This window comes from Onychostoma macrolepis, chromosome 07 (genome assembly GCF_012432095.1).
Source record: "Onychostoma macrolepis isolate SWU-2019 chromosome 07, ASM1243209v1, whole genome shotgun sequence".
Taxonomy (NCBI): domain Eukaryota; kingdom Metazoa; phylum Chordata; class Actinopteri; order Cypriniformes; family Cyprinidae; genus Onychostoma; species Onychostoma macrolepis.
Window position 1 is genome coordinate 19,016,739 of NC_081161.1, and position 13,362 is coordinate 19,030,100.

Here is a 13,362-nt window from a genome sequence, read left to right on the forward strand (position 1 = left end):
ATCAGTGAAGTCTTGTGTTATTATTGTCTGGAGGCACTTTCATGTTTAATGCAGGTGGGTTGTAAAGGTTTCAGGTTTTATAATATATTGTGTATCAAAAACTGCAACTTTTAATTAAATTAAATTTTGTTTTTGAATCAGGAAAATGTATTTTATTTTAGTTTCAGTTTTACCTGGTGTTGTTACCTAGCAAGTTTTAATTTCAATTTTCATACATGAAAATAATACTACTGGGTCCAAACAGTGTCTGTGGACTTTTTTTATAATACCTCAACTGAATGTTGGAGAAAATCGGCTAAAATATTCGGAATGGATTTAAATATAATAATGTTTTAATTAATGTGTTAATTTGAACAGAGAGTCTAACTACACTCCTATTGGTAGAAGAAAGCGTTAGTCAAATTTACCAAAATATTTAACAAACAAACACATAGAGAGGTGGTTCATTTGTAGATGATGGGCGTTTTAAATCTCCAGAGCTTTCTGTAAGCGCAGATTGCATGTGGGGCTGTTTGTGACTTATACCACTAGCAAGGATCCTAGAACACGCCAGAGGCGATTACCATATGTGCTCAATTAATGAAAAATAAACAAGAACACTAGATTATTCACATGCTCTTGTTCTTGATCTTCTATTCAGAGGAGGGAAGAACGAGCCAGAACCAGAACAACCAGTGCCACGGAAAGTGGCGATCCGCACGCTACCCTCCACTGAGGACATCGACCCAGATGTGCTGGAAAGCATGCACTCGCTGGGCTGCTTCCGGGACAAGAACAAACTGATGAAAGACCTGCTGTCAGACGAGTGAGTAACTAAGAACGAGACGCTCACCTCAGTAAGGTTGTTTCCCGTGATTCCAAAGTTTTATTGCCTGTGATTAGACAAGACTGACTGCTTTTGCTTTTGGAGACCATATGTGAGGGTATTATTATTTTACATCCTTGTTTCTTAGGGTTAGTAAACACGCAGTACAGCATCTTGGCTGCGGGCTATTAGAGAAGCCCATTCCCTCCCGCTCATCTGTCATCTCCCGTACTTTGCACAATTACCGCCCGCACGCTCCACTGTGCGCGATCAACTTTGTTAGCCCCACTGATAGATGGCCTGGGTGTTCCCTCTTAAAACAATGGGGCCTCTGTCTCTTCTCTTGCCCAGCATTTAAACAATTCAGATGGCGCCTGCAGCAAAGTCCGGTCATATTTACTTCCAGCTGTGTGGTCCGACGCAGAAAAATTCAACACAAGGCCTCTCTCTGGGAGAATTTGAAGACATTTAGAACTCGCCCAGACTCTTGTCGGATATTTTATGTCTTCTTGCATCATTAATGAAATAAGAGATATCCTGTGATCTCTGCAGGATGTCTTTTAGCTCTCTGGGAATGAGGTGCATGCTACTCTTTGCTCTTTAACTAATGAGGTTAATTAGCCTGAGCTGAGGATTATTCTGGAGATTGTACTGTATATCAGACACCTGTCTTGACCACACATGCATTTTGTTTCATTTTGTTTCTCCGTGCCTTCTCAACCTCTAGTGATAACCAGGAAAAGATGATCTACTTCCTCCTGCTGGACCGTAAGGAGAGATATCCCAGCCATGAGGATCAGAATCTACCACCCAGAAATGAAATTGGTAAGAATGATTTGTACTAATCTGTTCGTTTGTATTTCATCCTTAAATACAACATGAAATGGCATTCACAACAGCTCTGTGATGTGACATAATTTCCTCGCCCACACATCCTTGGAGAACTAGTGGAAACAAAAGGTTTAAAAGTCATAAAAAAACATTTTGTTGAAAGATCACGAAAATATAGTTGTCTATAGAACAATGTGTTTACTGATGAATCATATGCCGTAAAGACTAAAGACATTCATTATTAAAGTTAGAAAAATTTTCATGTTCTTTTAATTCACACTACTATTCAAAAGTTTGGAGTTTAAGATTTTTTCAGTGTTTGTGAGAAATGTTTCTGATGCTCACTAATGCAGAGTTATCGCACGAAATCGCAGACAAATGCCCGAAATCTGAGGCAAATCGATGCTCGTTTACGTGAGTGACAATCACGCAGTGTGAATTATCAAAGATGCAATCAAAGAGAATAGCCAACGGCCGTGAAATATTTGGCATGCTAAATATCTGGACCTGTCTGTGATTCAAAATCCTGCTGTGTGAAATAAGTTCTGACTGAAAAATACATCGCAATGACCTACAGCCAATGAGAGAGCAAGATGCAGGGAGGAGTTATATGAAACACAGAGTCGTCGGTGATTCTTCCTATTGTAAAGTCATGCAGTGTGTAACCTCCTGTCGCCATGCCGATCCATCGTGCAATGTAAACATAGCAGCAACTGAATGCTACCTCAGATAGTCGTGCAGTGTGAAACAGTGGTGATCCGATGACTTTGAGAATCGTTGCAGTGTGAACTCTGTGTTTATTTGAACAAAATACAGTTAAAAAAAACTTTATATTGTGAAATATTGCAATTTAAAAATACCTTTTTTTCCTCTTTAAATAGATTTTAAAATGTCACTTATTCCTGTGATGACAAAGATACATTATCAAAGATACATTAAACAAAGTTGCATTATTTTTCAGAAAACATTCTAATTTAGTGCTTAAGAAACATTTCTAATTATTATCAATGATGAAAATGCTTGCGCTGCTTAATATTTTGTGGAAACCATGATATATATTTTTTTCAAGATTTTTTGATGAATAGTAAGTTTAAAAGAACAGAATTTATTTGAAAAATCTTTTGTAACATTATAAATGTCTTTACCCTCACTCTTTGAGTTAATGCATCCTTGCTGAATAAAAGTATTCATTTCTTTTAAAAATGTACATGCTTCGAAGGGCTGAGAGACATAATGAAAAAGATCTGTTCCGTTTTTCCCATTATGGACCCCACATGCTTAATGGGCTGTTTTCATGTGTTGTGGACCATTGAATTTATCATATGCTGGTTTCTTCAGATCCTCCCAGGAAGCGAGTGGACTCTCCACTCTTGACGAGGCACAACAAGAGGAGGCCAGAGCGCAAGTCTATGGAGGTGCTGAGCGTGACAGAGGGCGGATCTCCTGTTCCTGTGAGACGTGCCATTGACATGGCACAACACGGACAGAGGTACAGCAACGCATCTCTCACTCCTCTATTATTTATGAAACTCTACAATCGGAGCAGTGAGTGCCACAGTAAACAGCTGAAAGGATGTCACATTTTGTGGAGCCTTGAAAGGGAAAATTGAAGACAAAAAAACCCCAGCTAAAATAAACTTTGGATTGCCAAAATGAAGTTCACAGTTATCAGAAACTGCATACTAGCTTTGAAATGCATTTTACATTGCACATGAAGAGTAAAAAAATGAGATCAATGAGCTCAGCTTAATTCTTTGGAAAGGGAAAACAAATGATTTCAAAAGCCGAGTGTTTTAGTATTCTCTGAAAATCCGTTTCACAGCTAGTAAAGCAGCATGTTGAATGTGCCATATGGTGAATTTTCACTTCTCAAAGTGGTTTTAAGGGGAACAATGGGTTTTCTAATGTGCCTTTCATTTTTCTGTATCTTTGACATTTTATTACAAATTCTTTTTACTTTTTTTTTCATGTCCATTGTGATCCATTTCATCAGCCCCGTGTCCTTTCCCTGTGTAGATGCTTTGACTCAACTCCATGATTACTTTTGTAAATTACTCTAACTTTACTCTCTCTTACTGTAGTAAATCTGTTTTCAGTAAAAGCTTGGATATCTCAGATGCCAACCCCATACTGCAAAGCAAGGAGGAGAGGTATAAACCACCGCCATGCTTTCTTTTCTGTTCTGAAGATGCAGTGGGGTTTTTAACACTCGAAACATGCCACAGAGAGCACTGGCCTGTTATTTCAACCACTGACATTTAAGATCTTAAGAGCTTAGTTTGCTTGAGAAGGAAGTAAAAAAAAAAAGTGGAGGTTGCACGTGTAAATAAGAGTTTTTTCCTCCTGGTTTGGCCTCTCAGTTTTGGTAAAGCAGCGGCCCTCTGGCTCCCTCCACACACATCAAAAGCATCTTATCTCCCTTATTTTGCCTTTCATGTTTCGTTTGATGTCTGGCATTTTTGTCCCTTGGTAGATCCCAAATTGTTAATTTCTTCCCCTCGCTCTCGTTTTGCCTTCATGCTTCTCTTGCCTTCACCCTGGATGTTTGTTTTTCTTAGAGTGATGTGTGCACTTTCAGTAGGTGAGAGACAGAGGTTATCCGATTGTTTGTATTCATCTGTTCAAGCATTTTTCTTCGACCTTGAGTTTCACAATCCTGTCTTGCGTCTGCATTCACTGAGACTGTTTAGTCTGCCAGATAATAAAATGGGCCTTGAATATTTCTTTCTTTATTTTGATTTAATCATTGCGTTGAATAGAGGTGCACTGGGTTAGGTACTGGTAAATGAATATTTACTGACCGGCTAGATAGATCAAATACATGTTTATGCATGTTTACAATTCAAAATGTAATGACTTAAATGAACCGAAAAGCTCCCCTGCATCTTTTATACAATTTTAAACAGCATTTTTACAAGCAGTAGTTATCTTAAAATAGTTATATCTTCATAGTAATGATGCACTACATATAACATCTTTACAAATACTGTACAATGCTTAAAGAGTAGAAATATTAGCTCATATAGTTACTGTCCTCTAGTGCCTGTCCTTTCCTCCCATGAATTCCATAGTCATTTATTACACATATAAAGAGCTCTCTTCCTGATGCTGTGTTTTGGGTAAGCCAATTAGCTGAATGCAAGAGGCATATAATGAACATCAGCATTGCACTGAATCAGACCGCAGTGCATTTGGTGTTGTGATTTTAATGCTTGAATGATTAAAGACAATTTGAGACCATCGCATAATTCTCATCTATGTAGCCTTTGCAAATGCAATTGATCAGTTTATGGATCAAATCCTTCCTGGAGTCAAATCGTGTGAGTCTGAATGATGACACCGTTAGGGATGATTTACTGTTTCAATTTGCCTTGATGACAAAACCCATTGTGTCCACGGTCAATTAAATCCCAATCATTTATTGGAGAATTACTGAAGCTCACCATCTAATACACAATGAAGTTCGGAAGAACTCAGGGCCTCATACAGAACCTCATAAAAGGTTGTGATGACCTTTTACATCCTTAGGATGAGAAATGATAAATTGCTCAAATTTAATAGCAACTCAAAATGTAAAAATAGCATAATCAACAAAAAGACCTAAAGGCCTACATAGAAAGTTGACATGTAATTAACAGAAATGCAAGATTTATAATAAAATATAGAGATCTGATGTTATATTGCTGTCTCTGTCCAGGAATAAAATCGATTATTAATCATCTTTCACCCACACAACGTGCTGAATCTCCTATAGAGTTGCGACAGTGTGCTATATGTGAGGCAGAAACGTCTTTACTATATATGTTGTGTAATTTTAGGTCCCGGTCCATCAGCGGAGCCTCTTCTGGTCTGTCCACTAGTCCCCTCAGCAGTCCTCGGGTAAGCCTTCCATCCATACTAAAACATTGTTTCACTCAGAGAGTCTGGTTGTGTTGAATTCCATAGCCAGCTGGTGTGGCGTCTATCTATAGAATATGAATTGGCACATGCCACATCTGTTTGATCTGCAGCATGAATATATGCATCGATTGCATAATGCAGGGGTCTTCAACAGGTGGTACTGCTGGGTATTGTCAAAGTATGTAAATTCAACAGTTGGGAATCATTTAACAGTTTGGGGTCAGTATGATTTTTTGAAAGAAAAAATAATACCTTTATTCAACAAGAATGCATTGAATTGAAAAAGTGGCAGTAAAGACTTTCTATTTCAAAACAGTGCTGTTCTTTTGAAAATTCAGTTCATCAAAGAATCCTGCAAAAATGTATCGTGGTTTCCACAAAAACTTTAAGCGGCACAATTTTTTTCAACACTGATACTAAGAAATGTGTCTTGAGCACCAAATCAGCATTTCTGAAGGATCATGTGGACTGGAGTAATGCCGAAAATTCATCTTTGTCGTCATAGGAGTAAATTACATTTTAAAATATATTCAAATACAAATCAGTTATTTTAATTTGCAATATTATTTTACTTTTTTATCAAATAAAAGCAGCTTTGGTGAGCACCTTTCAAAAACGTCTTACCAACCCCAAATTTTTGAATGGTAATGCATGTTTTATAAAAATATTTGAATTCATTAATATGGTACTGTACCCATGTTATTACAGGACAGGTTTAAAGTGCAACACTAAATTTGATGAAATATGTAAAAAGGGGACCTTGTTCTGTCTTTCTATCCACCAAGTGGGTTCTTGAAGACCACTGGCATAATGCAACATTAAAGATTATTTCTGAGAATTGTTAGTGATGATGAAGCATTAATGCTAATTCTGTGTTAGCTTTGTTAAACAAGACAGCCAATCGTATATTACCTATAAGCTGAAATGCTGCAGCAGCATTGCTGTCTGCCCCCACTGATCCACTACTTCTAGCCCAATCAGTCTACCATGCTTAGCATAATTACTGCTAATCTATGCCCAATTCACAGGCTTGTTGCCTGGAAATATTTGAAGCCCAAGTCACTAATGGCTTGTTAAAATCCCTTGAAAATCCCTGGTTCCTTACTAACAGTGAAGCCTCTGGATGTAGCCAGCTTTTACAGTTGATTTGTTTAAAGAGGCTAACCGATTACAAATCCACTACTAAGACCTCTCAATATGCAATCCTTGAGTTACATCAAGGAATTCCCAGCAGGATTCATCCCAAAGTCAATTCCGAATCCGACCTGATCAAATATTCTGCAGTTTGAAATGTTCTACATTTGGAGAATGTCTGCAGTGGTGCCCTTTCACTGATGAAAATGGCTCACGTAGAGAACAGGCTTGGTGGAAGTAATTTGAATTAGTGTGTGAAGAACTCCTTGATACAGCTCATCTGAGATTAGTTTTACTGCTCAGACACAGACTTAAAGGTTTGTCATGGAAGAATCTTCCCTGCGGTATGAAAGAGCTTTAAAAATCCATTTTATTGCGTTCGTGCTCTTCTTTATGCCGTGCTATGGTTGCGGCTGGTACAGTTAACACTCCATTGTATTTCTTTGATGTTTTACAATATGTTTGATGAGCTTTCACTTCACTGATTGTAATCACACTCTTTACTTTTAGTGGCCTGTTTTGAATCAATCCCCTATTTCTGACCCAATTATTATTATTGTTATTATTAGCGTCATCTGTCAAACAGCATCCTCATATCATACCTCCAACAGCAGCATTGTACTCTATGCTCTGGTTAATGGTCAACTGCACTTAATTTCACTAGCCATTTTGATAGTGTGGCGCTATTGTCTTGAAAAACTCCTTAATTGAGGCAGTATATACAGTATGTCTGTATCACCTTTTATGTCATTTCTACCTAATTTATGATGATTATTTCAAACTATATGAGGTATTCTGACAATAGCGTCCTTTTACAGCAAAGCCTTGCACAAATTTCCTGCTTGCTTAGTCAGTGCTGACAATACCTCTTTTATTTTCATCCCAACAACAACCCAGAGCTTTTTTGTTGCTAATTTCTGTTGCTGATTTTGGTTTGTTTTGGGAACACTGGTTTGGGAACATTTTATTTCCACTGTCTTGTTGCCTTTTGGCTGGTTGTGCTAATGGCATGTTTTTTTCTTTCTTTCTTTCTGCACTTCCTCCCTCACTTCTCATCACCGGTGGCTTGTTTGCCATCTTTTCATGTTTGGTGTTGGTGTGTGTTTGCGTCTGTGCCGTAATGCCTGTTAACTACGGGGCTGTGTGTTGTGTGTATGGGCTGTGTTGGCTCTTTTTATGCTGCTGCTCTGTGCATGCGCTCTTACAGCCCATGCGGCGGTTCGCCGTTCCTCCACAATCCGCAGAACTCACACAGTCGCCCAACCACAGCCCCACCCACGTGCCTGTGTCCCGGGTGAATGGCACAGGCCCCCACTCCCCCAAAACCTTTCAACCAAAGACAGTTGCCCATCAACTCAACAACAAAACCCAGACCCTTCCAGCCAAGCCCAAAGTTGCAGACAAGCCCCTGCAGGCCACCAGGTCCAACCCGCTCCCTAACACGATGGCCGTGCCATCTGCGGCCAAGTCGGAACCGTCTACGCCCTGCCAACCCCTGCCCCCGCCGATGCCCGGCAGCCCGAAAGTGCGCCGGCCACCGCTCACGGTGCCGCCCAAGCTCTCCGTTCCCCTTTCACCCCTTTCGCCCCTTTCGCCCATCCGGCTTCACCACCTTCACCCGCTGGCCGGGACTGACCACAACGGCAAATCTATCCCCACCATACAGGTTACGCCCCACCCCTCCCCCAGGGGCAGCCCATTGCCAACTCCGAAAGGAACGCCGGTGCACACGCCTAAGGAGAGCCCAGCGGGGACCCCTAGCCCCACGCCACCCCCCAGCCCCTCCATTGGAGGCATGCCGTGGAGAACACGCCTCAACTCCATTAAGAACAGCTTCCTTGGCTCACCACGCTTCCACCGCAGGAAACTACAAGGTACTAGCAGTGCTGGAGGCATCTCAAAGCAGTTTTTAATAACCTTTTACATCAACCTGCCCAGGGACTGCAAAAGGAAATTTGCCATTTTGGCTAAATCTAGGAACATTTACATGGATATAATGTTTTAATTTTCATGTGTAATGTCTCTGATTAAATAAACAAGGGATTACCTTATTAAAAATAAAAAATCCGAGTTAATTTATTAATGACAGATTATTAAAATTCTACTCCTTTTGTTTTGTGTAAATAAATTAAAACACAAAAACTAAAATTAATCATTTTAAATATACAAGTGAATTTAGAATGTATTACAACATTTTAATATACAGTGAGAAAAATTTATATTTATTTTGAAATTTACAAAAGATAACATTTAACGAATCAGTGTGTTTAAATACTAAAGGGATCCTTTGGTCAAAAAATGAAAATTTTGTCGTCTTTTAATCTCCCATCAATGTCGTTCCAAACCTGTATGACTTACTTTCTTCCGTGGAATATACAAAAAAAAAAACATTTTAAAGATTTTTAATTAAATTATATTTTTAATTAAAGTCAAAACAATGCTGGACCCCACTGACTTTTACTGCATGAAAAAAATAAAATAAAATAAAACCTTCAAAACATCAGCTTTTTGTTCCACAAAAGAAACAAAATCATACTGGTTTGGAGCAACGTGAGAATAAGAGAATGATGACAGAATTTAAAATTTTCGCTGAGGTATCTTTTAACTTCAACTGTATCTGTTAATTTTAAGGTTAATCTAAAAGTAAAAATGGCAAAAATAAAATGCATTGCATGCCCAATTAAATAATTAATTACAAGATGTCTAATGGTACCAATTTATTATGCATCCCTTATAAAACCCTAATTTTATATGGCTCTAAAGCAATGATATGCAGGATCAGGTGTAAAATAAAACACCATAGCCTATGTACATATTATAGTAAACAACATTCAGGTGAAAGAACGATGCTTGCTAATCCTTTTTTATTAGGGTTTTAGGTTGACGTTCCCCTCTCAGCGAGGGATATTCTCTAAGGACTGATTTTACAGATCGCTGGGTAATAAACTCAATGCTACTCCATTATCAGCAGTATCTGCTGATATATCTAGTAATGATAATGAAAACTGCACAAGCATCTCCCCCCACCTCCAGCTGTTCCTCTTTCCCTCTTCTACTGGGAAGAGGATCAGATGAGCTGATAAAAGGGGGGTTGAATTACTCTTAATCTCTGCAGGTTTGGAGTAATTAGCTGTGGTTAATCAGCATTCCCCTCCTCAGGTTGTGAATGTCTAATCTCTCAGGATATAGAGTATGATGCAAATTCCACTGAGGCTTGTTCGCTTTGTCTCTTTCCAGTTCCCACACAAGAGGAAATGTCCAACCTAACACCGGAGTCTTCCCCCGAGTAAGTATCAGCAATTTTCGAAGACAATCAAGTAAAATATGCAATTTTATTAAATCCCAGAGTGTGAAAGAAACATTGAAATAATACTCAATTATAACTGAATTAAAATAAATGTTAGTTCAATATTCATTATTCTACTAAATGTGGGGATAAATGTATCACCTTTTGAACTAACCTGAGCTGTTGAGAGTTAAATCACCAACACTCAATTAAAGTTTGCTTAATTAAGACACTTAACTTTTGCTCTTTATACTTACTTTTTCTCCAAATTTTATTATAATTTTAAAGGAGCTCTGAAAACTCTGCAGCTAAAGTTAATGTGGTGGTCCAAACACTGTTCCTGGCCCCATTAGCTTAGTTTGTTGCTGAAGACATTATCAGGGAATAGTTCAACATGAATAATTCAGTGTTTTAGTTCCACTTAGCTTCACAGGCACGCAAAGCAGCACCACGGTGGAAACTTTCTTCTGGAGTGTTTTCCTCTTATTTTGCTGTTGTTTTGTTAAGTTCTTGGTGAGAGAGTGTCACAATATGTCGGGCTGGCTCAAAGATGGCCTTGATAGTCACTGACTGGTAAAATCTCTGCAATTTCAAGCAGGGTTGAGAAATGAGCCATATGCCAGCATTCAAACCTACACAAGGCTTTTGTCATGAAATATTTTAGAAACTTTTCAACTTTTCAGTCCTTTCAGTTGTCAGCAAATCCCATGTCATGTTAATCTAGTTTATCAATATCTCTGTGTTAACTCCCAAATTGAAAATGCAATGTGTACATTAAAAGAAAAAAATAATAACACAATGAAAAGAAGAATAAAATTGATTTCATTGAAATAATTTTGTAAGGTGCTGCACAACATTTGGTCATATATTATGTAAGGTTTGAATTGTTTGACAGCCATGTCACCTTTCTAAGTCATATATGTTTTCATTTTTTGCTGAAAGACACCATCGTTTGATGGTCTGCCAGCTTCTCTATTGGTGAAGTTGAAATGTATACACTACATTCCAGAAGTTTGGGATCAGTAAGAATTTACTTTTATTCAACATGAATGCATTAAATAGATCAAAAGAGATAGTAAAGACATAAGGTTACAAAAATGTCTTTTGAACTGTTATTTCATCAATCTTGGTTTCCACCAAAAAAAACAATGCAGCACAGCAACTGTTTTCACCATTGATAATAATAGGGAATGTTTCTTGAGAACCAAAACATTTCTGAAGGATCATGTGACACTGAAGACGGAGTAATGATGCTGAAAATTCAGTTTTCCATTACAGAAATAAATTACATTTTAAAACAAAACAAAAAAAAACTGTGGTTTTAAATGTTTCACAGTATTGTTGTTTTTACTGCATTTTTGAATAAATAAATGCAGCCTTGGTGAGCATAAGACACTTATTTAATAAAACAACCTTACTGACCCCAAACCTTTCAATTGATGGTGTATATGAAGAGCAGAACATGTGTTCTTGAGAGAGTCAGCATTTGTGAAGAAATGTCAGTTCTCCATTGTGGTATGTTTTGTCTGTAACAGCATGCAATGTTATGTGTACTCAATTCATGCACAGTATGTGACTTGAGTAATGTTTGTATGTATTGTGTTATCTTGTTCACTCCTGTTTTTCTTTTTCACAGACTTGCCAAAAAATCTTGGTTTGGAAATTTTATTAACCTCGAAAAGGAGGAGCAGATTTTCGTGGTGATTCGGGACAAGCCTCTGAGCTCCATCAAAGCAGATATTGTACACGCCTTTCTCTCTGTAAGTCTCCAATGAGTATGTGAATTCTGTCATCATTTACACACCCTCATCTCGTTCCAAACCGGTTTGAATTTTCTTACTATCGTGAGGCTTTAGAGTTTCAAAAATGATACAAAAACACCATAAAAATATCAGAAGTGTGCTAAATTCCAAATCTTCTAAAGCCAAACAATTGCTCTGTGTGACAACAGACCCATATTGAAGTTATTCACTGATAATCTTCTGCTCCTAGTGGGCTGTTAAGCTTTGCGACCGAATCATTGAGCTGAACTGAACAAATCATTCAGACCAGTTGTGTGAACTGTATCGACTGATTGATTGAAACGATCTGACTCAAAATAAAGAATCACTGGCAAATCTGATATCATTTAACTCGTGAAAGAGAGCTAGGATGGATGTCAAGATTTTAAGTGAATAACATATTTCCCTACAACAAATCCCTCACACAAATCATATGACTTCAGAAAACCTAAAAACGCAAGTCATGTGGACCACTTTTTTTTTCTGTCATTTTGTAACTTGACAGCCCTAGGTCTCCTATATTGTCATTTATATTGAAAGGAATGTCCAGGATATATTTGAAGAAAGTAAGTCATCGGCTTCTAAAGATACAAGTAATACCCCTCTTGTGTTCTTTGGCTATTTTTTATTGAAATGTTTTATTTATTTTTATTATATATATATATATTTAATTTGCACTTCATCGTAATGGTATGAAACTTTGTAAAGGTTTTGGCACTTACTATGTTAAAAAAAAATTCAGAAAGGTCAAATGGTTCTGAAAAAAATATACACACTTGTACTCAAATTTGCAACACATCTGTGGCTTTAAAGTAAGTCATGTTTTGGGGGAAGGAAAAGAAAAAGGAAAAAAAAATGTGTGTGTATTAATGTATATGTATGTACTGTATGTATTTATTTCACTTACATTTTTTCACTTCAGCCATAATCTGCAAAGTGTCTTCTTGAAAAAGAGACCAAACTTAAGTTAAAAAAAAAAAAAACTAAATAAGATTTACGTTGGAAATTTATTTTTCAGCTCTATGCTCATAAAATATAATTTAGTACCATAAAAATGGTAACCCTAAAAATACAAACAATTAAAGAAAACCAATACTGAACTAAAATATAGTACATTTATTACATTGAGAAAAAAACTAAACAAAAAAAAACACCAAAGGGCTAAATAATCACACAATGTTCATTTGGGGGTGAATTTGTCTCTCAGATTCCCAGCCTCAGCCACAGTGTGGTGTCTCAGACGAGTTTCCGGGCAGAATACAAATCCACGGCCGGCCCCACCGTGTTCCAAAAACCAGTGAAGTTCCAGGTGGACATCACCTACACCGAAAGCACGGCTGCCACCAAGGAGAACGGCATCTACTCTGTCACTTTCACACTGCTCTCAGGTAACCATGCCGACAGTGAGAAGCCCATTTTGATGTCATAAACTCGTTGGCAGCCAATAGAAACAAAAAGGGATGTGTGTGTGGGTGATGGAGAGGCTGGTTGATGATGTTGAACTTTTGTCTTTCGCAGTGGTGAGAGAATTTTTTTCTCTCCCTCTCTCTCATTCCGCGAGCAATCCCCTCCTCCATTACACTCCCCCTCTCTTACGAAGATGCTGAAAATAGACAGACTGCTTG

The 13,362-nt window shown here is 37.9% G+C and overlaps 1 protein-coding gene across 17 annotated transcripts in view; it reads left to right on the forward strand.

Moving 5' to 3' along the window:
* Window positions 1-13,362, forward strand: part of brsk2b (BR serine/threonine kinase 2b) — a 143,861-nt gene that overhangs the window by 121,622 nt on the left and 8,877 nt on the right. For 7 of the 17 annotated variants that reach the window (XM_058781922.1, XM_058781931.1, XM_058781924.1 and 4 more), the window contains exons 10-18: window positions 641-805; window positions 1,533-1,630; window positions 2,975-3,125; window positions 3,718-3,786; window positions 5,455-5,515; window positions 7,878-8,544; window positions 9,908-9,956; window positions 11,593-11,716; window positions 12,945-13,125. In XM_058781922.1, coding sequence (XP_058637905.1) covers window positions 641-805; window positions 1,533-1,630; window positions 2,975-3,125; window positions 3,718-3,786; window positions 5,455-5,515; window positions 7,878-8,544; window positions 9,908-9,956; window positions 11,593-11,716; window positions 12,945-13,125 — 1,565 coding nt within the window. The remainder of the gene's footprint in view (window positions 1-640; window positions 806-1,532; window positions 1,631-2,974; window positions 3,126-3,717; window positions 3,787-5,454; window positions 5,516-7,877; window positions 8,545-9,907; window positions 9,957-11,592; window positions 11,717-12,944; window positions 13,126-13,362) is intronic. The other 10 variants (XM_058781934.1, XM_058781936.1, XM_058781937.1 and 7 more) reach the window with 5 other exon arrangements.